At 35.8% G+C, this 25,775-nt stretch overlaps 1 protein-coding gene across 1 annotated transcript in view; it reads left to right on the forward strand.

Moving 5' to 3' along the window:
* The window catches only part of ADGRB3 (adhesion G protein-coupled receptor B3), a 446,784-nt gene that overhangs the window by 391,741 nt on the left and 29,268 nt on the right, over window positions 1-25,775 (forward strand). Inside the window, exons 20-25 of the mRNA XM_066314980.1 lie at window positions 10,881-11,031; window positions 11,588-11,657; window positions 16,419-16,485; window positions 18,645-18,730; window positions 22,164-22,262; window positions 22,579-22,750. Of these exons, the coding sequence (XP_066171077.1) occupies window positions 10,881-11,031; window positions 11,588-11,657; window positions 16,419-16,485; window positions 18,645-18,730; window positions 22,164-22,262; window positions 22,579-22,750 (645 nt within the window). The remainder of the gene's footprint in view (window positions 1-10,880; window positions 11,032-11,587; window positions 11,658-16,418; window positions 16,486-18,644; window positions 18,731-22,163; window positions 22,263-22,578; window positions 22,751-25,775) is intronic.

Genomic DNA, 25,775 nt, shown 5'->3' on the forward strand with positions numbered 1-25,775 from the left:
AACAAGATCTGATACAGAGCTGCAAAGCAGTCTCCTGTCTTCTGTCTGCTGAAAATATTGTTTCGCCATGCATTATCCATCCAAAGGTCACTCTACCTCCACTTGCTTTTCAAGTGTGATAATGTGCTCTGATTTTAAGGCTACAGTGAAAGAATATATATTTCTGAAAAAAATTAAAATTATGTTTTGAACTAAAAGTAACCGTAAAAGTTGTTGAACTACATATATACATATATGTATCCCATAAAAAACTTTCAGAAGCATTTCCTTTTATTTTTTTTAAAAGTGCTGTTTTAGCGTGTTTGTCTACACAGTCTATGAACATGTTCAAAAGTGTCTGTTCCCCTTTCTTCATAAGCATGTGTGGGGACACATGCACACACTGTGCATTTGGATTAATTTTTAGGTTTCTGTACTGGGTTTGGCTGAGATGGAACTAATTTTCCTCACAGAATCCTGCATGGAATTGGGGTTTGGATTTCTGAATAAAAAGAGTGTTGCTAACACACTGATGTTTTAGCTATTGCTGAGCAGTGATTACACAGCATCAAGACCTTCACTGTTTCTCAGCTGCCCTGGCAGTGTGTTGGCTGAGGTGGACAAGAAGTTGGGAGGCAACAGACAGTCGACCCCAAATGACCAAGAGTTATCCCATACAGTATAACATGCTCAGCAATACAACCAGCATTGGTCTTTTAAAGGTGGCTGTTGCTTGGAGACTGGCTGGGCAACAGTCTGCTAGTAGGAGGTGGTGAGTGACTGCTTTTGCATCACTTGGTGCAGGGTTTTTTTCCTTCACTTATTAAGCCATCTTTATCTCGACCCACAGGTTTTTCTCACTTTTGCTGTTCTGATTCTCTTCCCCATGTTGCTGGGGGAATGATGAAGTGACTGGGTGGGTGCTTAGCTGCTGGCCCAGGTCAGCCCACCACATTTGCTCAAGCCCACTTCATGTTTTGCTGGGTAAGAGAACAAAGTCAAAGTGTTCTACATGCCTCTGTAGGTGAGCATGATCCCTCGCCCTGGCATAAAGTACTCTAGAATAATCAGCATGCCTCCTGGCATTATTTTGTCCCACACTAGCTAGCGTTATCCCAGTCAATTCCCCAAGCTTGGGATAGTTGGAACTAGCAAGGGACCAGTTTGGATGTGGCTGCCTTGAATTGGTGTAGAAAGAAATTTACTAACATAGACATTTTCTGTACCATTCCAGCTGGCTGCACGATAAGTGAATGCTATCTTAACCATTTTGTCAGCAAGTACAAATAGATGTAACCATAGAATATCTCTAAAAATTTTGCCTTTTCTGTTATTTTTAAAAAATAAACAGAAGTTATAAACAGTGTGAGAAAACTTTGGATTGCCACAATAATGTAGATACTATCTCCCTTTCCTGGATTCTTTCTATTTTGAAAGAATAATCCTTATAATACTCAAAAATGTAATTTTGAAATTATACTCTTTCTATTTTTATATCTTTAAACTACCTCCTTCACAAATACAATTTCTTACTGTTTCCATACTACTAATTCTAAAAGACATTATTCTTGGAGGAAAACTGAGCATGCTTGAAATTGAGGATGCTTTTAGGGGAGAACTCATCTTTTTAATGTTATTATTCTTACATAAAGACTTTTAGGACATATATATGCACTGGGGAAAAAAACCCCAAAGCAACAGAAAAAGAATGGAGGTAGGTGACATATGGCACTGTTGTAATAGCATTGCAATGCTATCACTTCAATGGTTTCAGTCAGTCATTGTAAAGGGATTCAGCTCTTACAGATATGCAGAGAAGGAATCTTTGCTGACACCTGTATCCTAGACAAGAAGATGGCCTGTTTTCATATGGCAGCATTATAATCATCAGAGTCAGACTAAGTGAAAGACAACTGCAGGCTTTGTTGTTGAACTTCTCATTCTAGGCATCATTTTGATTACTGAGGAAACTCCCTAAAATTACAGCAATTTTATCTTTAGCAAATAAACTCTAAATCTAAAATAGAGCAAACAGGTGATCTGATTTAAGAATAGAGATACATGATAACCACATTTTCTTAGAAGAAAAATTCTTTAACAAGAATGGTTTGCACCGAGGGGGGGCAACACAAGGCAATATTTTCTGTCTACCTAGTGGTGGCTCTTCTTGGTAATTTGTTTCACCAGAACATCAGTTTGCACTGGCTGCATTTGGATCCTCATGTAGGAATTTGAAGTCTCATATATTCTACTACCCTCTTACATTATGCCATCTTTTCAAGACTGCTCCTTCAATTCCTTGCCTTCGTCTGTGCCTGGACACCTCCTCCTCTTTTTCTCAGAGCTCCGTAGGGAGAACCCTCTCAACTGTGCTCTGAACCAATCTTTTCTTTGCTGACATTGCTGACTCATGTGTAACCTTTGTGCTTAGCTCAGCCACCTCTTCATTACCAATCGTGGCTCATTGCCCCTAGCTACTCACACAGCCCCCATCATGAACTTCTAAATAAATTAAGGTTAGGAAGACTCAGGACCTTTGGAACATGGGTTGCTCATCATGCTAATTGACTGCTGGCTCTTGTGTTCTTCATTCTACTCCAAATAGGTATAGCCACTGAGCTAATGCAAACAGATTTTTCTTATTACTTAATATTACTTGCAACAACCCAAAGAGAGATTTAAAAAGCTGAATATCTTTATCTAGTAAGCTAAAATGATTATACAGCACATCATATGTTACAGCCAAACAGCTTTTTCTTCAGTGTTGATGTAGTTGTCTCATTATTATATCTCTTCAAATCTGCCAAGGACATTTGTCCGCATTTAAGAGAGCACACTACACATTCCATATTTTAAAATTAAAGCAATATGGAATTTTCAGAGCCTAAAAACAGTTCTTGAGAAACAACTGTCCTGAAAACCAAAGTGTAATAACATCAGTGAAGCTTTTTAATTACTGATCCATAATCTATATGTTAATTTGCATAGTTCCCAAGTAAATAGAAGTCTTTCTGACAGCCCAGTAGAAGCATTCTGACAGCCAGCATGCATTCTCTTTTCTCCTCTGAGTCACACCCAGTTGCAGGGACTTTTCAGGCCAAATTGTGCATGCATTCATATGAATCCAGTCCCTTCTGTTCACACTGCACCTTCAGTTCTGCTTCTGTATTGCTGTTACCCACAATTAAGTACAGGAACTCATTTTCCAATGGTTTTCGGAGACCAGGTTGATTTTGCTTGTCCATTAGTTCAAAAAACAAGTCTATATTTTATCGACAAATCTACATTTTTATCCTTCTTTAAATAATCTTTCAGACTTGGTGATGCAAAACCTCACAAAACTATTTTTATTGAGCAATTTTTCAAGACAGCATCAATTTCAATTTAATTTTTTAATTCTTATTCCTCAATAGCTCAGTAAGGAAGTTGGTTTAAGAAAGCATACAAGTAATTTCCACTTTTTTACCTAAACTGAGTTCAAGTGTTGTTAAAAAAAAAATAAAAAAAGGACAAAACAACAACAACAAAACCATCACCAAGGAAAGGAAGACAATTAGAAAAAGATCTTCTCTGACACAGAGAAGCATCACTATTTTAGCACTGTGATAGCAATTTGAGACTAGTCAGGAAGGAATTGAAAAAATTTCATATAGATTTATTTTATGCTTTAGAGTTTTAAAGGGCTTCTTATTTTCTTTTATATCTGCCTGTAAACCTCCTGTCCTGAGCTTCACAAACTTCTAAACACACTTATTTGAGGTCAGAGTTAAAATATTAAGTTACTTTGTCCTGACAGAGCTGACGTTTACCTTTTTTAATGTGTTTAACATCAAAGTCAGCACAATATATTCATTATGTGAAGTAGGCCATATTCACTTACCAGAAAAAGTGCTCATCCAATACTTTGTAAACATTTAAAGCACTTAAGATAAGAAGCAAGATCACAGGCCTCTGCTCATGCATATTTCATCCCTTATTCTATAGGTGTAACATACAGTACAAAGCTCACTTAAATTAATGAGAGTCTTTCCAGTGACTTCTGAATTAATCCTGTAAACAAGTAGAAGATCCTATTCCTTCATTTCCTGCCTGCCCAGGAAAATACACATCCTCACAGCACAAAAGCAGAATGGGAAGAAATTGTGTTGCCAAGTTTGGTAATCGGAGAAATTAAATTGCCTCTGAGTAACCTGCTCTGTGATAGTGCTTGTGCAGAACTCATTTGCTTAAATATAACCTGGCAATAACAATCCAAACCAGGCGAGAACTAAAATGAGTAAGAGTATAAGAAAATTGTATGAGAATTGTCTTCGACCTGACTTTCAATTTACTCTGGGCATGTCACCAAGAAAGCAATTCTGAGTTAAACAATACAAACCTGAGCTTTGTACTGACAATCTCCAGAGAATGCTGCAAACATGGAATGAATTCCAGTGTCTCATATATTAGTCATAGCTCAGCATAATATGAATTATCCAGCTGCACTCCTTGTCTCTATCCTACCGAAATGAGCCACAAATATTTCTGTAGCCCCAAGGCAAATTAGCAAAACACAGTTTCCATCCCTTACACTCGAGCCCTCCAGGGCAGGAGGATGGTGACTGCAAGACAACCATCAGGAAGGGTTCCCAGGCTCTTCTTCATCTCTGTGTGGCCCAGGTCAAAACTAACAATTTAAGCACATGCCAGTGATAAAGGATACTTTTGCTGTTACTAGTGTAGACATTCTGCCACATGACAGAGTGAGGAAGGGTTGCACATGCAGCTAGAAACTTAATTAATTCTTTCCCACCCCAAAAGACAGGAGACTATCCCTTCATATCTAGTTGATAGAATAATTTGTACTATGTGTATTATAAAATCAGGAGAAGAATAGTGGCTGGCAGAGGAATTATTTTGAATAAAACCCTGAAGTTCTCCACAGACATAACTGATGCTGCAGTACAGCTGTACTGTACGAGATTTAAATGCAGAGATTGTTGGTATGTTGATAGAGGTGACAGCTATCGAGGGAGAATTTTGAAGAAAAGTAACTGCAAAGGGCAGAAGTTAAAAAGAAGGCTCCATATACTTCTAGTGGATCACATATAAACAGCACTTCTATTGCTGAACTCTGCACCTGGGAAAAATGAGAGACATTCTGACTGGTCTTCATAAGTGTGAAAAGAGATTGTAAATGCTTTACTCACAGAGGGGAGGTTTTTAGAGATAGCTGCAAGGTAAATCTTGGTAAAAGAGGAGCAGGAGCTGAATTTGATGGCAAAATCTGAAGACAGTTTAGGAGAAAATAGTAAGAAGGATATTTGAAGTGTATGTGGAAGGGAGGAATGCACAAAAAAATTACAATTTAAAGTGTAAGTTTGCTTCCAGATACACTTACACTGTTGCAGTAGGATCACTGTGGTTGTATCGTCAGATAAAAGGACATATTCCAGAAGAGAAGAAAAACCTTAAAGCAAAGTAGCTGAACAAATTATATTGCACTCTGAGACTGGGCACATGAAGTGGTCCCAAATTTTAGCAACTATTGTGATAATTTGCATATGATAACAAAGAAAAATAAAATTTGATGCTGAAAAACATTTGCTGTGAGACTGCCGTGCTGTTTATAAAGATGGGAGTGTAATTGTAAACTTAATCAATGGAACTGCAGGAAGAGCTGGGTCATTTACAGCCAGCTTATATGCTATTTATCAGAACCTAGAAAGGCATCTTGCTTGTTGTGGGTAAACAAAATGATTGAGAAGGAGAAAAAAATGAGTGTCCTTAGTTATCACTCATTATCTTTGTAAGGCAGATCACCTTCTCAAAGATTATTGTTGTTGCACTGCAAAACCAGCTTGCCTTAAAAATCCAAGTAAAGGCTCCCATTCATATTGTCTTGTACTGTATATAGAATCCTTCAGTATAATAATAAACTGTGCGTATCTCATCACAAAAATGCAAGTCAAGTGATAATTATTCTGGGCTATCATGTCAGATATCAGAAAAGAACGTGGTGAAGTTAAACTAGTTGAGTCTTCAACTGCTAAGGACACCAGAAAAAACCTTTTAGATGATCCCTAAATTTTTCTTTGTGTTAATTAAAATAAGTAGCTTCATAGCCGTTGGTTGAAAATACTAATAACATTAATTTAGAATAATTATTTCTACTATATCGCTATTTTCAATATCAGTATCTGATTTCCTGAATTCTTTGCTTGAACAATTGGTGTTAGCAGCACTGGAGTCTGTCAAAAGAAAGGAGCATGGGATTTTTTAAATGGTATCTTCAAAGCTTTATGGTGTCAGCAACATTAATGATCCTGAAAGAGAAACCTGAAAGGGTATGATTTCTCAGACATTTAAGATCTTAAGAATTTCAAATATATTTGCAACTGAAGAGACTGCGCCCTTGCCATACTTCCTCTCATTGAAAATATGTCTCTCTTCCAGAAAACCACTCCTGAAAAGGAAGTTCTTATTTCTTTGTCCCACAGTCTCTGAATGTCATTTATAGAGTAAAATGACACATTAACATGTCGCTTTACTCTATAAATCAGTATTTAATCTAGCATTCAACATTGTCTGACCAATATACCATATTCCTGTATTCTGTCAGTCTGAAATTCCTGAGGCAAAGACACTGTATTGCCCATATTAGCTTAAAAATAGGTGATAATAAAAAATTAAATTCAGAATAATAAGCAGTATCTTCTTTTATGAATTTACATTTTTGATTTAAAAAAGGGAGATACACTGAGAATTGATGGCTTAAGAGTCACTAAAATAAAATAAAATATACAAATTTTGTCATAGAATTAGTTTTCTGATTTTAACTTTGTCCTTTGTATTATCTTTGATTTGTTTGTTCTTTCATTTATTCATTATTCTGGTCTTTAGGTGCTCTTTGTGAACTCAGTGCATGATCAGGACATCATAAGAATAGCACCCATTTAATTTATCTCCTTAGGCTTATCTCTGCAAAGATAAGTCAAAGGCAAGATTCCAATCTCTAAGAAATTTTATTATTTAAATGGTTTTCTACTACATCTCATTTCTGCTTCATTAAATAATCTGAGTGGGTTTTAGGCCTGTTCATTTTGCTACCGCAAACACAGATTTCATTTTTCGTGTTCCTCTTTGAATAGCTTTGATTTTTATACTGTTTATCAGAATCCAGAGACAGTCAGCAAATTTGCTGAAGGAAAAAGAACCGGTTTCAGGGAAAGAACACAAATCAGGTGTTCTTACTTAACCCTCATTGCCTTTGTGTGGAAGATCTATAGCAGAGGATACTGATATTAAAAAAAAAACAAAAAAACATACATTCTTCAGTTAAAAAAACACCATTGCTCTTTTAAAAAGCCCCCAAACACAACAGTCAGAAGCTCAAAGAATGTTGATAATTTTTTATTTTGAGGTTATATTTATGATCTACTTTTGCAGGTCATGAAAATTGATGTATTCTCTATTTCACTGGTCATTATTATATAAAAATATTAATCACTAGATCATTGAATTTCCATTGTTTTTTAGATTTCTCAGCTGTGCTTCAGTACACTTATTTGAAGTAGATGTCTTACAAGTATGAGAGAAGGAAATAATTTGATGTCTGATGTGTGTTCTTGCTTTCAATAGTATATTATTTATTAAAAAGGAATGAATGGTCTTAATTAGATATTCCAGGTAGCTTAACACCTGAGACTCAATTAAAGTCCATGAGACTATGCATTCTGGGGACATAAAAACTCCTTCCCCTCACTTACAAATAAATACAGAGAGCCAAGAACAAGAGCAATGGGAGGAAGAGGAGGTTAGTGTAAAAGTTTACTTAATTCCAGAAGCAGGAAAAAATAGTGAATAAATTAGGCTGTTAAAATTAATTTTGTTGCAGGTTGACAGGTCCTCAGCACAGGTAATTAATTCAGTGAGTTTTAATAAACTAGAATTAGAAGCAAATGAGAAACATCTCCTCCTAAAGAAATGGGGAAGATGTGTACCACTATCTCTTGGTGCAGGCAGGCTGACACTCTGCAGCTTCCTGTGAGATGGGCCACAAGGTTTGAGTGATGCTGCTGCATGTGCAGGAAAGTGAGGGGAGGTGGTGGTCCGTGGCCAAGGAAGAGGAGGAGAGGAAGGAGCAATGGCTGTAGTCCGTAACCTGGAGAGCAAGAAAAAGTGCTAATATATACTTTCTAGAATTAGACATATTTCAATGGTTCATTTAATAACAGCCTTTGGTGAAACTGAATTTTTTTGTTCCTATTTGGAAATTGGCTTCCCAGATACAGTGCTTTCCCAGACAGAACAGCATTGTTTCCCTATTTATTTATCAAAGGGGAAGAATAAGGAAGTCCATAAAAGCCAGATTTCCAGTGGGGAATTGGACAACTGTGCTGAGCCCGTGGCTGTGCTGGGAGGGGGCACTTGTGTTTGCCAGGACTGCTTCTCTTGCAGGGAGGGAGGCTGAGTTCACAGCAAGCACTGCCTGCACATGAACCTGTCATTACAATCCCACAGTGGTTGTTTGGTGATATTTTGAGGCTGATTTGCATCTTTCTGATGGCATGTGATGCAAATGCACTGTTATATCAGTGACACAGGCTTACCATTGTTGTTCATTAAAGACCCCTGTCTGCTGCTCAGAAGAGTTTGATATAATCAGCAGTCCCTGATTCCAGCTAGAGCACAGATCTCATAAAACTTGCCTCTGTCTTCCCATTTTCTGCTCAACGTGATCATTAACATTTTCATCACAGTTCTTTTCTTCCACAGTAGCCACGTCCACATTTGTCTCAGATTATCATCATCTCTTTTTTCAATACAGAGGATAAATTATGAATTAAATCCTGCAGTGTGCACTCAAGTCAGCCATAAGAATTAGCAGTGTTTTCACCAAAAAGATCAGTCTTTGCTTGTATTTGCATTATTTATAAGAGAAATAGTATATTCACTTTTTTTTTTTTTTAGGGTCTATTTTAACCTATGCAGTTCCTCCTTAAAAGATTCTTTACTATTCCTCAGAAGTAATTTTGTTGTCAAATTCTTGCTCTGACAGAACTCTCCAGCTTTTGCAAAAACATTGATAGGAAAACAAATTAAAATTGCATAGTAAAAAATTCATAACATCTGAACCAGCTAGTTAAAGAAAGGACATTTATGAATTTATTGTATTTATTGTGTGTTTCACTGCAGAACTTTCATTTTAAATAGGTGGAGTTTGGGGGAGGGGTTCATGTACCGGAAATACTGCTTGTAGTCAGGCTTTAGCTGAATAGATTTTATGAATCCATATACCTTAGGGACATTTAAACATAAGAATTAATGGCAAAGCCTAGGATGGAATACCTAGTGCCTTTTCAGTATCTGTTGGGTTTTGGTTTTTTTCCAGTTTATATTTCATGTTGATTTTTGGTTTGGTTTTTTTTTGGTTCTTTTTTTAATTAACAACAGTTCTCTTGTATGTAATTATACAGAAGGCCTTTCCTCTAGATTTAAATAGACAATTCAACTAAGGGTTTGAAAACAAGGTATTTGTCACATAAGTAAATTCAGAGCAGGAAAGGATTACATTTTGACTGTTCAAATGCATAAATTATTGAAAGTTCATAGGTTGATGCCAGCTAGTGCTAATGTCAGCTGGTACCAGCTATCAGCTATTTATTTAAGATTGGAGTTAACCAGCACAACTGATTTCAGATAAGAATCTGGAAAAATTAACACCATGGAAAATTCAACCTAAAACATATTGGGAAGTAATTAAGAATCTAAAATTAACTAAAAAACATGGATGGTGCAATACATGGCTGTCATCTACCAGCCTTGAATCAGCAATATATGCAAGCACCTATATACAAGTAGGAATGTGCATATTCTCTCCCTAAATAATTTTTAAATATGCTCAACTGAGATTTTAGTGAAAACTCTTGACTATCATTAATACAAGGCTAAGCATAGGGTACCTATTAGATGTATATGATGCATAAAGAAATAATCATAAACTAATATCTACATCTTTCATTTTTTCATGAATTTACCTTATTTGTGTTAGGGGTGTGAACTGTTTTTTCTTTTTATCTTAACATAATTTTTACACTTTAAATTGTGCTAATGGTATTCTCAACATTGCTGGTATTGCTTGGTTCTGGGGTACAACGCAGACTGCATTTTGTAATCTGCTACTGGCATTTTAAGCAACACGGTGGAGTGCAGATCATAATTTATGCCAAGAACCTCATTTACGTAAGCTACAATGTCAAGTTTAATTAAGGACTACAGTGACAAAAGAAAGCCAATTGCATGTGCTCAAAATACTTTTCAGATGACAAATGACTGATACCCATAAAAACAATATCCAGGGCAATTGTTAAGGTTATGATACTTAAACCTGGCTAAAAATATCAAAGGCAGTATATTCCAAGAGGTTAATGTTCTCTAAAATTTAAATAAAAAATAAAAAAATCAAATTTAATTTTATAATCAGGGTCTTTCTTCATGGAAGGAAATAAACTATAACTGGCAATTAGGAGCATTTATATCCCCACATTTTCTCTGTTCAGCTCAGTGTGATTTTATAATCAGTAATTTTGTAACTCGCTTACTAGAGTGACTTTATGATGGTCCCTGGTCAAAGTAAATGTAGAGAGAAAAATCTGCTGGCATGGTTTATTTCGTGTCTTTGTCCCTGCTCAGAACATTCAGTGTTTGGGAAAACAAGTCAAAACCTCTTCTGCCTAATCTCCATAAACATTTCTCTTTCTTTCTCTTGCTCTTTGTGGCCACCACATCATAAAGGGAAAAAAGGAAGAGTTGATGCTAAGGATAAAGGTCAAGATGATAGAATATGACAACTCTTTGAATTGAAAACAGAAATGAGTGTCCCTAAGTATTCAGCCTGAGCTTCTCTTTGCTCCCTGCAGGGCATCTGCACCACAACCACCGCATTTTTACACTTCTTCTTCTTAGCTTCATTCTGTTGGGTTTTGACAGAAGCGTGGCAGTCATATATGGCTGTTACTGGAAAAATTAGGACACGGCTCATAAGGAAGCGTTTCCTGTGCCTTGGATGGGGTAAGTCAGTAAAATTAATTTCCTAACAATTACTGGAATGAAACATTTAATGCAGTGGCAATGTCAAGAAAATCATCATTTTCTTCAGAAAAACTGAATATAGTAGACAGCATGACACTAAAAGGAAAACTAGGTTAGAAGCCTTTCCACCATATCTCAAGCTATCCTGGTGAATATTGTAGCATTCTTTTCTAAATCTGTTTTAAGAAAATTTTAGGAGATTTTCAGCAAAGCACTGTCATAGCAAGAAATCAAAATAAAACAAGAAAGAAACATTCTCTGAATATTCATGAAACCTCTTTCTAGTTAAGGCCTGTCAAATGTACCAGTAATTTAGCTACATCAAAACAGTACACCGTGGGCAGAAAACAGTGTCCTCCTCCCTGCCAGTGCTTCAGAAAAACAAATCCTACAATAGCAATATGCTTCATTAAATAATTAATTCCATGTAAAATTGTCCATTTTGCATTAAACTTGCCCAGTCATTTTTTGTCCAGACAGAACAGCAATATTTTACTCAGCATTTGCTGATTATTACTGTTTTGGTCTTTTTCAGGACTGCCAGCATTAGTGGTTGCAATATCAATAGGCTTTACCAAGACAAAAGGATATGGAACAGCTCACTAGTAAGTCAATCTGAAATGATAAAGTACGTTTTTAATTACCAAGATTGTAATACCCCCCAGGAACTGCACAGCACACTCTAAAGGCTATACAGGTATCTATTCACACCTGGAACTGCCCTGAGAGTCACTGAGTGACCCACAAAAGTACAAAGAGAAAACAGCATGCCAGTCTTGGACTGAGGTCAGCAAAGCACTGGGAATCCTAGATATTGTCTGAGATTTTGAAATAGGAAGCTTTTAAGAAACACTGAGCATTGAGTCCATTTAGACACCTAACATTTATATAGATTTACAAAAGAGAATGTTATGTGTAGCCTCTGCCAACGTTTAAATATGTCCAAAACTGTACTGGCAAGTGTCTCTTTGGCACCCAGGTTTCTGCACACCAAGCAGACACCTCAATTTTAATACCCCTGAGCATCTTGGAGCCAAAGCCCTTCAAACATCTCAAAACAGTTCTCCCATCCATCCCCTCTTTCCTGGACACCCTGATCCAGCCCATTTCCTGAACTGTGCTGTATTTGAGAGACAGAAAGGAGGAAATTCGTGTGCTTCATTTGCATTCGACTTATACAGTTCCTGTTTAACCACCTGGCTGGTTCTAGTGTGTATTTAGCCCCTCAGAAAATTAACTCCTCAGAGATGCTGCCCTTCGATCTTCTGATGAAGAAGGAGCTGAGCCTTCCTCCTGCCAGTGGAGCACTCGCACAGCCATTATGTATGCAAGAGTGTGCTTCCTTTGGTCAGCCGCTTTGGAGCTCTCCTCACGTTGCCTAAGAAATTGAGTATGCATCTGGACAGAAAGAGGAAATATGACTCTGTAGACTGGTAATGAGGGCATTCATCAGAGATGTGGATGAGTTAGGTCAGGTCCTCACTTCAATGAATATTTAATTATTCTCCTTAGCATCATCACTGAGTGAGATCAGGATTCCCCCTCCCTTCTCTGTATGTCTCACCATTATGGCACTCTAGCTCTGGGTGGGTAAGAATACAAAACCAAACCTCCTCCTAAGTTCTGGCTCCAACCACTAAGCACTGCAGTTATAAACTGTGACAAAGTGCATCTTGAGTTTTTTAATGAAGAATGTCTTATGTAACTGAAATGCTTAATTGCACTCTGAGCTGGCGACTGCAGCAGTGGTCTTAGCCCCCTTTTGAGTGTTATATTGAGAACCTGCTCCTCTGAATTCTTTTTTAACTGTGTACTCATCTTGCTGGCTTTTTGTATTATTTAGTCCTTGAACCACAACTGGAAAACCATTTAGGCTGTAAGAATTAAAAATCACGAAATAAGGATGTCCAGACCCCCATTGGGGATGTAGCTCTGTCTCTTGCTGGATTAATCCCATTACATTTGCTCTACTGAAACCAGTCATGTGTGAGTACTTGCTTTAGTTAACATCGTTTCCTGCTTCCTTCCTGGGATGAATGCATTTTTAAAAGAGGATATTCTGAAATATTCAGACAAAGCAACAAATCATTCATTAAGAGTAACCTGGGAAGTTAAAAAGAGCAGTTCTCTCTACATGTAACAGCTCTTCTCCCAGGATCCAAATCCAGCTGATGTGGTACCATGTGAGAAAAGAACAAATGAAGGCGTACAAGGGACAAATAGAACCATAATTCAGCTTTCTCATTTTATTTGCAAATATATTTTCTTGGCATTTGGCATCAGAATTACATAAGGCAAACAGTGAATACAAGGAATGGAGATTCCTCCTCCATCATCAGCTGATGTGCTGTCCCACTCCAGAAGGCAGCAAAGAATTTTGTCTCATGACAACTGTTGGGCAGTGTCAAAGCAGAGCTCCTGTCCTGCTCCTCCTACCATAACTAATGCACTGGTGTAAGTTTTTTTAATTGTTTACACTATATTTTGCCATTTTGCCTAATTGGCTGCAGTCAATTACACACATGCTGCTGTCAGAAACACTCCCTGTTGTAAACTATTCATGCTCTTTAAGATGCTCATTTTGAAAATGAAGCTTCTACATGGAGAACACTAAAATGGAAATTAAGGAATTTATTCCAGTTCCATAGTCCCATACCTGAAGAGATTTGTGGAAAAGTAGAAGGTCCAAGAATCTTTGCAGCATCTCTCAGTTTTGTATGGTGTATGTATGATGAGAGTGCTTGAATTGTTCACACTGCAGCCATTTCTGTGATCATCAGTCTCTGATTTCTGTCTTTTCCTGCATCCTAATTATAAGACAGTTATATTTCTTTATTTTTAGAAATACATAGAAAAGTATTTCACCCAGACACTTGTAGTGATAAAGATATAGAGGCTGAACGGATTTCCTAAAAATAATAAAAGAACTCCACAGAGACAAGTTTTTAGATATTTCAGGTTATCTGGAAAAGATTACTGTGTCTGAAAGCTTAATAGCTTTTTCCAGCTAGTTCTCTAATAAATATTGTTGCTATCTCTTTTCAGACAATCAGAGCTATGAAAGCACTACTACTAAAACTCATAGTTAATAAGCCAGTGTGAACTGCTCATGTTAACATACAGTGCAGATAAATTCCAGGAATTTATTGTATCAGCAAAAATTAAAATTCTGTCATAATCATACTCTTGCCATGCTCTCTTAAGAGATGGAACCAATCTCCTGAAGAGTATCAAACATCTCACAAAGTGAACAGGACACAGGAACAAGTGTACAGATGCTTCATCACTCAGCAGAATTTTATGACCGTGTAACATGGTCCCATAAACCCACTGGTGGCTGCTCTTAACACTAATCAATTTATATGGCTTTCTGTTATGTGCACGTCAGGGAGAAAGAAGACAGAACAGGAGAACAAAATGAAAGCAACTATAAAACACAGAAAAAAACCCTATCAGAGCAAAGAAAGAGGGGAAAGAAAAAATAGTAAAAATCAGCAAGAATTGCCTTGTGGAGTAGGAAGGCACCTGAAAATCTATCTGCAGAGTCTTCAGCAGAAGAAAATGAAAGAAATTTGAATTTTAGTCATCAACTAAGAAATGTTGAATATATTGCAATAATGATGTCACACACTGATGAAAATCCAGACTGTTGAAAATTCAGATTGTGTAAAAAAGAAATTAAATGAAAAAAGGACAACCTCTACATTTTTTCCAACCCTTCCTCTAAGTGGAAATCACTCTTTTGAACAGCCATTTGATAAAATGGAAAATGGAGGGGGAAATTTTTCCTTGGTGTCAAAGGTTTTTGTGGTAAAAACTGGTTTTTATTTTTTAATTAGAAAAAACTGTTCTTGACCCTCTTTTCAGCACAGGTAACTGAAAATATGTTCAAACAACAATACATCAACTGTTTTTATGAACTGCTGCTTCTGTCTCCCCAAACCATGAAAATTTTAATTACAAGTCATAGTTACTCAAAGTGGTCATCTTCACTAAGTTTAAAAGTTCGTACCGGTGAGGAAGTGCACTATGAATGTATTTCCCCCTTTCAGAAGTCTGTGTTCCCAGTCTGACAATAATAACCTAGCTTTTGAAAAAACAGTAGGAAAAACTGCAGAAAGTTTTAAAGCATTTTTCTTGCATTTTTCTTTGACATTGTAAAAATAAATTGAACATTAGTTGGTCTTGAGGTAGGATGTAAAATAGCTCTGCATGTACTACCTTTTTAACTGTGAAGCAGATAGGAACTATTTGCATCCATTTATCATTCCAGAATTTAGTACACTGATGCTATTGTGTTCATGCGACAGTTTTCACATGGCATCATTACCATGGAAAACACTTTTAGTTTTTTGCAGTGAGAATACCAGCCCTAAAATCCCATTAATATTATGATTTTACTTGGTTTTGAAAAACACAAAAGTATTACTGGAAAATAAAGGAGATATGTGTGATTCTGATGTGAATGTTTCTGGACATGAAATCCAAGTAAATTACTTGAATGTATATACTGGAGTTTCCTTATATGTAGGTGTGATCATGCATTCAAATAAACATGCTGTTCTTTGAATGTGCAATCACTGGGAAAATAGCACAGCTGCATTTACTTCAGTGTGTGAAGCTCCTGTTCTTTTGCAGATATGAAAAGCTTTACATCATAGTATATCAAATATTTAAAATCTGATTCTGTAAGTGCACTGTGTTTGGAAATCTGATGGTTTTCACTGAAAGCCCTGATGCAGGATGACAAACTCTCTGAGATTAGGAGGTCTTCAGAAAATACAGTTTTCAGATGTTTTAAAATATACATTTAAATTGTTTGCAAAATATTAGAGAGAATGCAGAACAGATGATATATGATTTTTCTCTAATGGAAATATTGTCTTCAAGGTGTAGTTCTAACAGCAATTATTATATGACAGGATATGTAAAAACCTGGTTTTTTTCTGAAGTTCTGTATTACAGATATTTGACAATTTCATGACTTTTAAGTATAGAACCCTCAGATATTGTAGACTAGAAATGTTTTTAGATATCTACTTGGCAAGACCTAGTTAACTCATCATACAAGGGTAGGGGAGGTTCAATAAATATTTGCAAACTTTATTTCTGTTGTGCTCTTTATACATTTTGGCCATTTCAGTTTATGTATAACTCACATTAAAGATGTGTTGAAATGTTAAACACTGCTAATGGAAATATCTTTCAGCTCTCTATTTTTTGTGTAAAATTTCAGCAATTTTTTTGTACATGCATATGAATCTCATACATCAGAAAAATATGCTGTAATAATTATTAATGCTTTCTTGACAATGTGTTATACTTATTTTTAATTTGTGTTAGTTCTTCTCTAATATTCTTTTCAGCTGCTGGCTGTCTCTGGAAGGAGGGCTACTTTATGCTTTCGTTGGACCTGCAGCTGCTGTTGTCTTGGTAAACATTAATATCTTTCCCAGTATTTTTGCATGAAATGATAGAAAGTGCTACTTCCCTCACAGAAGCTTAGATATGAAGCAACATTTCATTTTGCTGTAAACACTGAGATCACTGTTGTTTAACATACCTTCAGTATTTTGAACGCATGATTCATTTGATTGTATCACTCCTTTATACCAATTATCTCTCCATGTTTACACAGTAAGCTGTGAGAGAATAATGTACTGATTAGTGGTTCAGACTTGTTACAGGCATCACTGAGTTATTATCAGCAGCATCTACGCAATTGTCACTGCCTTGTGAAACTCAGTGACAGTCTTGATAGAGTGCTGCTTGGCAGTGGATTGCTGTGCCAGCAAAAGCAACAGAAGGAGTGGAACCTGCCAGCGAGTTCTCCATGGCTACTGCTTTTGAAGGCAAAGAAAAAATTGTCATGGCTGGGAAATGTTAGTCGTTTGTGTATTAATCTTCCACATCCCTGGACATGGGTTTAGGTGTAGGATTCATTTCTGACTAATTGTAGCTATCTGCAATGTAGATTTCTGTATCTAAGTTACTTATCCCAGCCATACTTCACTGTCAGTGAAGCAAAATATATACTTTGAGAAATCAAACCATCAGAGGTATTTCATGTGTCTGCTTCAGGGTAAGATGAATTGCATCCTACCTATGCCATCGGCTATCAGACATCTGCTCTGCAATCTGTATGGATTTTTCACAACAATTTATTTAGCATTTTTCCCTTACAGATTTTGAATCTAATTCCTCTTTCCACTCCAGAAATTTTATACTGTGATAACTCTATCAGCACTGGTTATTTCTGGTTTTCTCTTGTAAAAGAGAATCAGTCTTATTAGTCATCAAAGATATAGCTATTCATCGACGTGAATTTTCCTGAAATGGATGTTTACTACTCCCATGGAGTTTGTCTCATCATTGCCTGGAGTCAAGCCAGGATCCTTTTGTACAATTCACAGTGCCTGTCACGGTAGAGGAGCCAAGGATGTTTACAAAAAGCCAGTTCTAATTTTCACATGGAAGTAACTGTATGTTCTCTATTTAATTGGCAAGTCTTTGTTGGGAGATGTTGGAAGTTCCCAGTCACAGTTTGCCCTACCATTAGCTGGTAGCTGTGGAAAGGAGCTGTTCCATGCAGCCACTTAAGCCTAAGCATATGAAGCCAAAGAATTATATAACATCAGCTGAAAAATGTTAATGCTGAAAATAAAGTTGAAAAAGAATTGGCAGGGCAGACTAGCAACAATTAGGTATTTTGGAACAGGTTTTGAAAAAACAGTTTGAAAGGAAAAAAGGATTATCCTTCTCTAATAAATAAAAAAAAAAGGAACATTCATTCAATAGATTCTAAAGTTGGTATTACCTATTTGCAGGGCCATGCAGAGACAGGTTAATAGAGTTCAGTTCAATAATACAAATGGATAATAACAGTCATTAAGTTGTCCATTAAATGCCATTAATATGTCCATTAAGTGCCAAAGTCCCACAGCTGAAACACTTGAATATTTTTTTTAGGTTAGATCTTCAAGCCATGTATGTGATCATAGCACCATTTACTTTAATGGGACTAAACAGACATCCCAGGAATTCATCTGGTCCACAAAAATAGTAAATTGCAGCCAAACAAGGCTCAAAACTGACATTTTGGTGAATGACATAGACAGTGATTTATGTGCAGGAAGATATGGAAAACCACAGGCTGGTTCTGCATAAGTGGGAACACCCACATGGGTCATAAATGTTTAAAAAGCAGCTATGCTCTGACTAGCTCTTCCCTTTACAGAGAATCTAAACTGCAGTGGTCTTCCCAGAAGAGGATATATAGAGTTGCAATTAAAACTGAGAAAATATTAAAGTTATATTACTCAAGCTTCTGGCCATCAGACATGTACAAATACATAACTTGATGCCAGGCATAATTGAAGGTCCCAAAACGAGCCTGTTGCAGGATGTGTGTATATGTCACCTTTTTGAGAATACAGCTTTTTGGTGTGTTCAGGGACTTTGTTACACAGGTTTTGAAGGAATGCTCAGAAACGTAAGAGGAGGCATTTTGCAGGCCTGTAATACAATACAGCCAGAATACAACATTTTCTTTTAGGCACTGAAAGATCAACTGTTTGTTTTCTGTTTGACAGGTCAACATGGTGATTGGCATTTTGGTATTTAATAAACTTGTTTCCAGAGATGGAATCCTAGATAAAAAACTCAAACACAGAGCGGGGTAAGCAACAACTGGGTTCTTGTAAAGCATGTTAAAATTTTATCACCAATTTTCAATTACAGATATTCACTAAAAATTCTTTTGATTGTGCTGTGAACTTTTATATCAGTGTAACAGTGTTAACAGATTCCATTAATCTCAAAAGCTGCTGCTGCATTATCCTGAGGGAATGCAACTAAACAAACTGAATATAATAAAACACAAGTACAACAGTATTAAGTTAATAAGAATGAGGATTTAACAAATCTGAGCAGAGGTTTCACAAGATGCTTACATGTGTAAAGCTGTTGCAGTTAGGATAACAGTTTCATGAACTGTGTGTACTGAAGGAACTGATTATTTTTGTCCATCTGTCAAATTTAACTGCTGTGGCAAGTAATGTTATTATTTTGCATTAATTGTTGTACAATGTATTTTACAGCAATATATCCCTTACTTACGTCAATGCTATTCTGCCATTTTGACTAGGAACCTTAGGAATTTGCCTTTGTTCTTACATCCACATAATATCTACATAGATGTATTTTCTAAATTAGTGTTAAAAGAACATGAAAGTAATACAATCCCTGTGGTATAAGAGTTAAAAAAGAAAAAAGGCAAATTGTCTTATTGATTATTTACTTGCATTTACATTAAAATTCTGTTTATTGTTCATGAGAAGAAAATATGACAGTGGTGGTATCAGAAACTGTTCTATAGTGGTTGACAATGAAGTACTGCAGCAGCAAACCTTGATTCATTGCATATTAGAGAAAAATATTTCACGACTACATCATTGCCTTTCTAATGCTTATGGAGATGTATTTAAACTTTAAATAATGAGTTTTTACAGTTATATTTTCTAGTGTTATATTTTGAGTTTAATTCCATCAATATCTATGTTTCTAACAATGATAAATGGTGGTATCTTCATTTTTCTGTGTATTACTGCTATGGGTAAATTTATTGCAGATTTACTTTTAATTATTTTACCATGTAACTAAAAGTAGCATTCCTAATAAGTTTGATGATAATAAATACTTTAGCTGATTTGCATTTCATATTAATTCAATCAAGTCTTTCTGGTTTTCAGTTCTTCCACCATCATTTTGACAAACATGTACCAAGCTGTAATTCTATTTCTTCTGTTTCCATATCTTTTCATTAGAAAGCATTAATTTGAGAACCCTACTTTTGTCTACATCCCTCCATCAACATTCTAAACTCTGTAATAACACTAGTGAAATCTAGAATATTATAAAACTACCCAAATTATTTCAAAAGTAGCAGTGACTTAGTAATCACTAACTCAAATTCACATATGCTCTAATTCAGTGGTATAATGAGCTGGAACAGCCACAGGATTGGCTCTGTACATTTTGTAGGGATATTCAAACAGATTTACCTGCTTTTTTTCTTTTTTCCCAGCTATGCATATGTAGGTTATAGAAATCTTTGGCTTATACTTTATTTTCTTGGTGAAACAAATAGCTTGTTTTCTAGTTGTGCAACTTGATAAAGAAAAATTTTATCTTAAAATAATCTATCTTTAAAATAAATGGATAAAGAATCAGAGATTGTTCTGTTAGAAATAACTCAGCTATTTTGGAAAAAGTTGTGGATACCCTAATGAGAAACAATCTTAACCTGTGTAAAATTATAAGATGGTGGCTTGGCAACAGCATTCCTTGATACTACTTGGCAGATGACATCTCTTGAGTCATCTTTTGGGGCATAGAAATTGGTTCATCCATTGATCACCTCTAGAAAGGTGATTGTTACTCATTCCTCAAGTATCTTTCGCCAGCCATGCTCAGGGAGGCAACTTCATTCTTCCTGGCAAACATTGAACTTGTATTTGTCAAAAGTTCAGTCTCAAAAGCTCAGCCCTAGGATTTAAAACAAGTGAATGGGGCAAAATATACCAACTCCAAATGCTTTTTATCACCTTAATAAGCATTTGGGGAATCAACAAGTGGGAAAAAATATGTTGATGAATCTCAATCATTACCTCAATCCTTTTCCTGGTAAAAGAGGAAGCGTATGCAAATGCCCAGTCTGAAAATTTACATTTGGTTTATACACACATTAAGTTTTACTATTATTTGCAAGATCCAGAGCAATTTTGTAGAGACAAAGAGAATAATCCAGTCTAATAATGCTGAAACACTGCCAGGCAAAGACAGAAAGTACTTTCACAAGCTTAGTTTATACTTACCCAAGGCATTTTTCTAATTCATTCTTTAATCTATATTTTTAATAGGTGCCAATTGATGTGGATTGACTGAGTTATTTTCTCACCCCTCCAAAATCATCTTTTAAAAGATTTTGGTTCTCACTGTTTTATTACAGAAAAAAACCATCTTTTTATGGGAAATCTACTTGGTACTTTTAATGGAAAATCATCATTTGGTTTATCAAAGTGGAAAACACTGGAGTTCAATGTTGTTTTTGATAGTATGTTGAAAGTCTTGTGAGTGCTGGGTTTGGCAGTAGCAAAGAATTCAGTAGGTTGAAATAAGTGGGAAAAAAATCAAAAATGTTACTTATCTTCATTATGTTGGCCACATTCCAGCTGGGAATAGGTAAAACATCCTTACTGTCAGCTATATCACATCTTATTCAACTACAGTCCTGGTTCTGATAGTAGAAAGATAAGGAATAGGAAAAATATTTATTTAGTTTATTCAAGAAGCTGAATGCATGCTGTATGGAAAACTTAAATTCAAGATTTTGTCCTTTAACTCTTCTGATGGGTGCAGAGGTACAATTGTCTATACAAAATGCTTTGAGCTTAATGCTTGTGTACTGTGTTTTATTAAAAGGCAAAAGAGGTCACCCTTTTTTAGTACCAACTGATATTTATTTCATCAGATTCCATATGTTTCAAGCCCTGTATTCAGACCTTCATATGTCATGAATAAACCCATTCCAAACACTTATGGGCCATGCAGGTAACTAGTACAAATGACTATACAGTATGAACATACTGATTTGATGCTTGAATAAATTTTGCAGGTTTCTTTCCCTATTAATGCTCTGTAATGGTCCATACTTCACACTCCTCTTTTAAGTGACCTGTGCTCTTTCTCAGGCATGTTTGGATGCAACAGTCTTTCATCAGGTCTGAATAGAGGGATTTCACTTTGTGTGTCTCTCCTAGCACGTGCTTATGTTTACTTCAGTGTACTGAGCAGTTTTTGATCATATTTTTTAGATTCAATAGAAGAAATAGAGTTTGTATGAAATTAAGCCCCATAGCATTAATGTGTAAAGCTAACAATAATGTAAAGTACAAAATACAGTTTTACAACAACATAGAGCATTCATCTTGAATAAGTCTACTTATTTTTTCTGCATGACGTCATATTTAAAAGCTAAATTTCAGTAGCAACGTTTTTTGGTGACAATTCAATATTTTGTTCTTTTTTGTGGGTGTTCTGTTTGTTTGCAGTCAGATGAGTGAGCCTCATAGCGGTTTGACGCTCAAATGTGCCAAGTGTGGAGTAGTTTCAACAACAGCTTTGTCAGCCACCACCGCCAGTAATGCCATGTTAGTCCTGATCATTTACATCTTCTTGTTACAAATCTTATACAGTGCATGTGAGACAATAGCTTGATGATGAGAACTGTGTTTGCTAACACTGTAAAAAGTGCTAAGCACATTTAAATACTCTTTAAAAAAATTGCAAATGTGTTTATTAACTGAATACAGGATATTCTTTAGAGCATAAAGTACAACTGTTACATTCTTGTCTATGATTTTCAAGTTAAATTGATAAAGTGACATCCTTAAATATGCTTTATTTTAATAGTGAGCTTTGAATATTTTTTTCAGTATTACAATGCTGCTTTTCTCTTTTTTATAGGGCATCCCTTTGGAGCTCCTGTGTGGTGTTGCCACTTCTAGCACTGACTTGGATGTCTGCAGTTCTGGCCATGACAGACAAAAGATCAATATTATTTCAGATACTTTTTGCAGTATTTGATTCATTACAAGGCTTTGTTATTGTCATGGTCCATTGTATTCTCCGAAGGGAGGTGAGGAATGGCTTCCCAGTTTTCCAGAGGGCTGTGGTCCTGTTAATCTCTCAACTGCTCTTTAATGTTATATACAGCTTGCTCTGCAGAAATGTACATCATGGAATGAGGAAAATAATTAATGGTTCAATGTATAGGAATAAGTAAGGAATGATACAGGAAAGGGGAAAGGAGAAAAAGTGAAAGAGAGAGGGAAGATATGTTAATTCCAAGTGCAAAATATCAGTATAAATCTTTATCAACTTAATTCAAGGTCTTTTAATCAATCCCAAGTATAGTTGATTTCTAAGTGTTAGTCTTTCCCAATAAGTGTAGGAAAACGTGAACATTAATGCCCTTCTGAAGACCAAAAGCTGTAGGTTTTTACACTGAAACAGATCCAAACACAACATTTTTTTCAGCTTATACTGTCCCTAAAAGAGAACACAAGGAGATGATATGATATGATATGATACGTTATGTTGGTGAAGATCTGCCATTTCAAATCTACAAACTCAGGTGCATGCTAAAGTTATGGGGACAGTGAAGATGAAGACAGATGAGTGCTGTGAGAACAGCAAGGACAAGCAGTACCCTGGCCTGCCCTTCACAGCTCAGTGACACACACCTGCCATGGCATTCATCACCACTGAAATCTGATGGCAAAGCTCCTACACAAGTGCTCTTTAATCAGCTTCTCTAACCTGCCTAACCTGCTAACTAACCCCACATTTTATTGAGATGGGTTTGAGAGCAGTGGCATAAAGCTTTGTTGGCAGATCTGTAGTAATGGGGCCCTCTATCAAAAAGGAGCAGGTGGAGCTGGACTGGAGAGTAGTTCCTGGTCCACGGGCATACCTATGTGCTAGAAATTCATCAGCTTCAGGATGTTTACCACAGCAGTAAATCATATTATATGTCCAGCATATTTCCCTGGGATAGACAAGAGTTATTTGGAAACCTCAGGACTAAAAAAATAAAAAAAAAAACTAAGGAAGATGTTTCATGATTGTCAATGTTGAGTGAGGAATCTCACTTAGGGGTTTCCTTTTTCACCACTGACACCCTTTAAACTCTGAAATTCAGTATATTAATGAAAAATAATTATGAGTGACATAATTTATTCTATTCTTTCAGCGTTGTCCCACTTTGCATGAGATTTATATCACTATCCTTCACAGTATGCATATGTAATTATCTTATCAAATAATGAAATTTTCAATTTTTAAAGAAAAAAAAACAGTATCTTGCAGAAATTAGCACTTTACATTATGCTGATTCACACTGTTAGGGGTGATGCACTTTTGTATTTCTTGGTTTATCAGTTCTCATATTGGAAGGGGCTTACCTCATTTAATACCTTTTCTTTTTTCTTTGTTTCACTTTTTCTTTTGTTCAGGATCAAAATATGTGCAGAATAAGAGTTAATGCTTAAGAAAAATTTATTTTATGTAGAACTGTCTTGCAATTCCCTTATTTTCTTCAGCAATTTCTTTCCCAATATGATTTACATATGGGAAAGAGAGTAGTCTCATCTGTAAATCTGAAAGCAATAATTTCATGTATGCTTTTATTATAATGGTAAGACACTGCATCTATTTTCAGTAGAAAGAGTAGTGGTTTCATACTGGCTTTCCTGTCTGTGAAATTTTTGTATCCATTGTGATTTATTAATTAGCCTGCCTTCCACTTACTGTCCTAGGGAAATATTTTTATTTTAAAATATAGAGCTTTTGCTTGAGGTAGCATGTGAAACATTCAAAACCAAGGCAGTATGAACAACATTATCTTTGACAGTGTCATAGAATATTGTTAGTAGGAACAGACCCATAAGGATCATTGAGTCCAACTCCCTGCTCCTCACAAAACTACCAAAAACTAAACATTTGACTAAGAGTTATCCAGACACTTCTCAAACTCTGACCATGTCTTGGGGCCATGAACAAGTGTGTGCCATTGACTGACCACCCTCAGGGCAAAGAACCTTTTTCTAATGTCCAATCTGAATTCCCCTATTAATTTCATTTCCTCATGTTCTAATTCCATTTCCTTCTGTCCTAGTTCCATTTTCTTGTGTCTTTTGTAAGGATCCAGAGAGACTGAAACATATACCTGGTTATCAATCATTGATTTTTCTCAAAAAAAGACCAAAACCTATGAGAAATTCTTAATATAACTTAGCATAGTACAGTATAAAAAACATTTAGAAAATAATAAAGCATCAGTTAAACTTGTATCAGTGCAGTAATGCAGAAGCTTATTTGGAAAAATTGTATTTTGACTGCTGATGAAAGATGAAAATCAACAGACATCTTCCAACAATACCCTAAGCCTTGAATTAAAGATAGATTTCCTATTCTAATGCCAGCTCTTTGCTGCAAATGCTTCATTCCCAGGGAATGCTTCAATTATGCTAAACATCTCATAGAAACATTCTTGTCTGACCATACTCACAGGTAGGACTGTGGTGATTAAGGTGAAATTAGTCTTCTCTATATGTAAACTCAATATTTAAATTCATAGGATATCTTGACTGGAACTACTTTTAGCTCACTGTTTCTAATGAAAGAAATATGCAAAAATATTGTATTATAAATTTGTTTATATAGGAATCTTTTCTTTAGGTTTATGTGTCAGTTATGATCAGCTAATTATGATTTATTTTGTTCGCTGCTTGCTTAACAAGTCATAGATAGATAGATAGATAGATAGATAGATAGATAGATAGATGCATAACCTAACTGCAAAGAATCATTACTCTGTTTAACAACTCACAGAAGTTGTTCCAGCAAATCAACCATAGCAGTTCTAACATGGAAATTCTAGAAGAAATGCATTTTATAATGCAGCTAAATAATCTATTTAGATGGTATTTTTAAAAAATTCATGAGAAGACCTCCCATTGAGGCCCAAAAAGCACCAAGGTTTGAAAAGGTTCTGCTTTATCAAAATGGAGGAGGTGTTTCTTCTTCAACCATTACAACTTAGGAAAAGTGAATGTACAGAGACAACTTATTCACCAATAAGTGTCTAATCAGTAGATCAT

Source organism: Sylvia atricapilla, chromosome 3 (assembly GCF_009819655.1).
Source record: "Sylvia atricapilla isolate bSylAtr1 chromosome 3, bSylAtr1.pri, whole genome shotgun sequence".
Lineage (NCBI taxonomy): Eukaryota > Metazoa > Chordata > Aves > Passeriformes > Sylviidae > Sylvia > Sylvia atricapilla.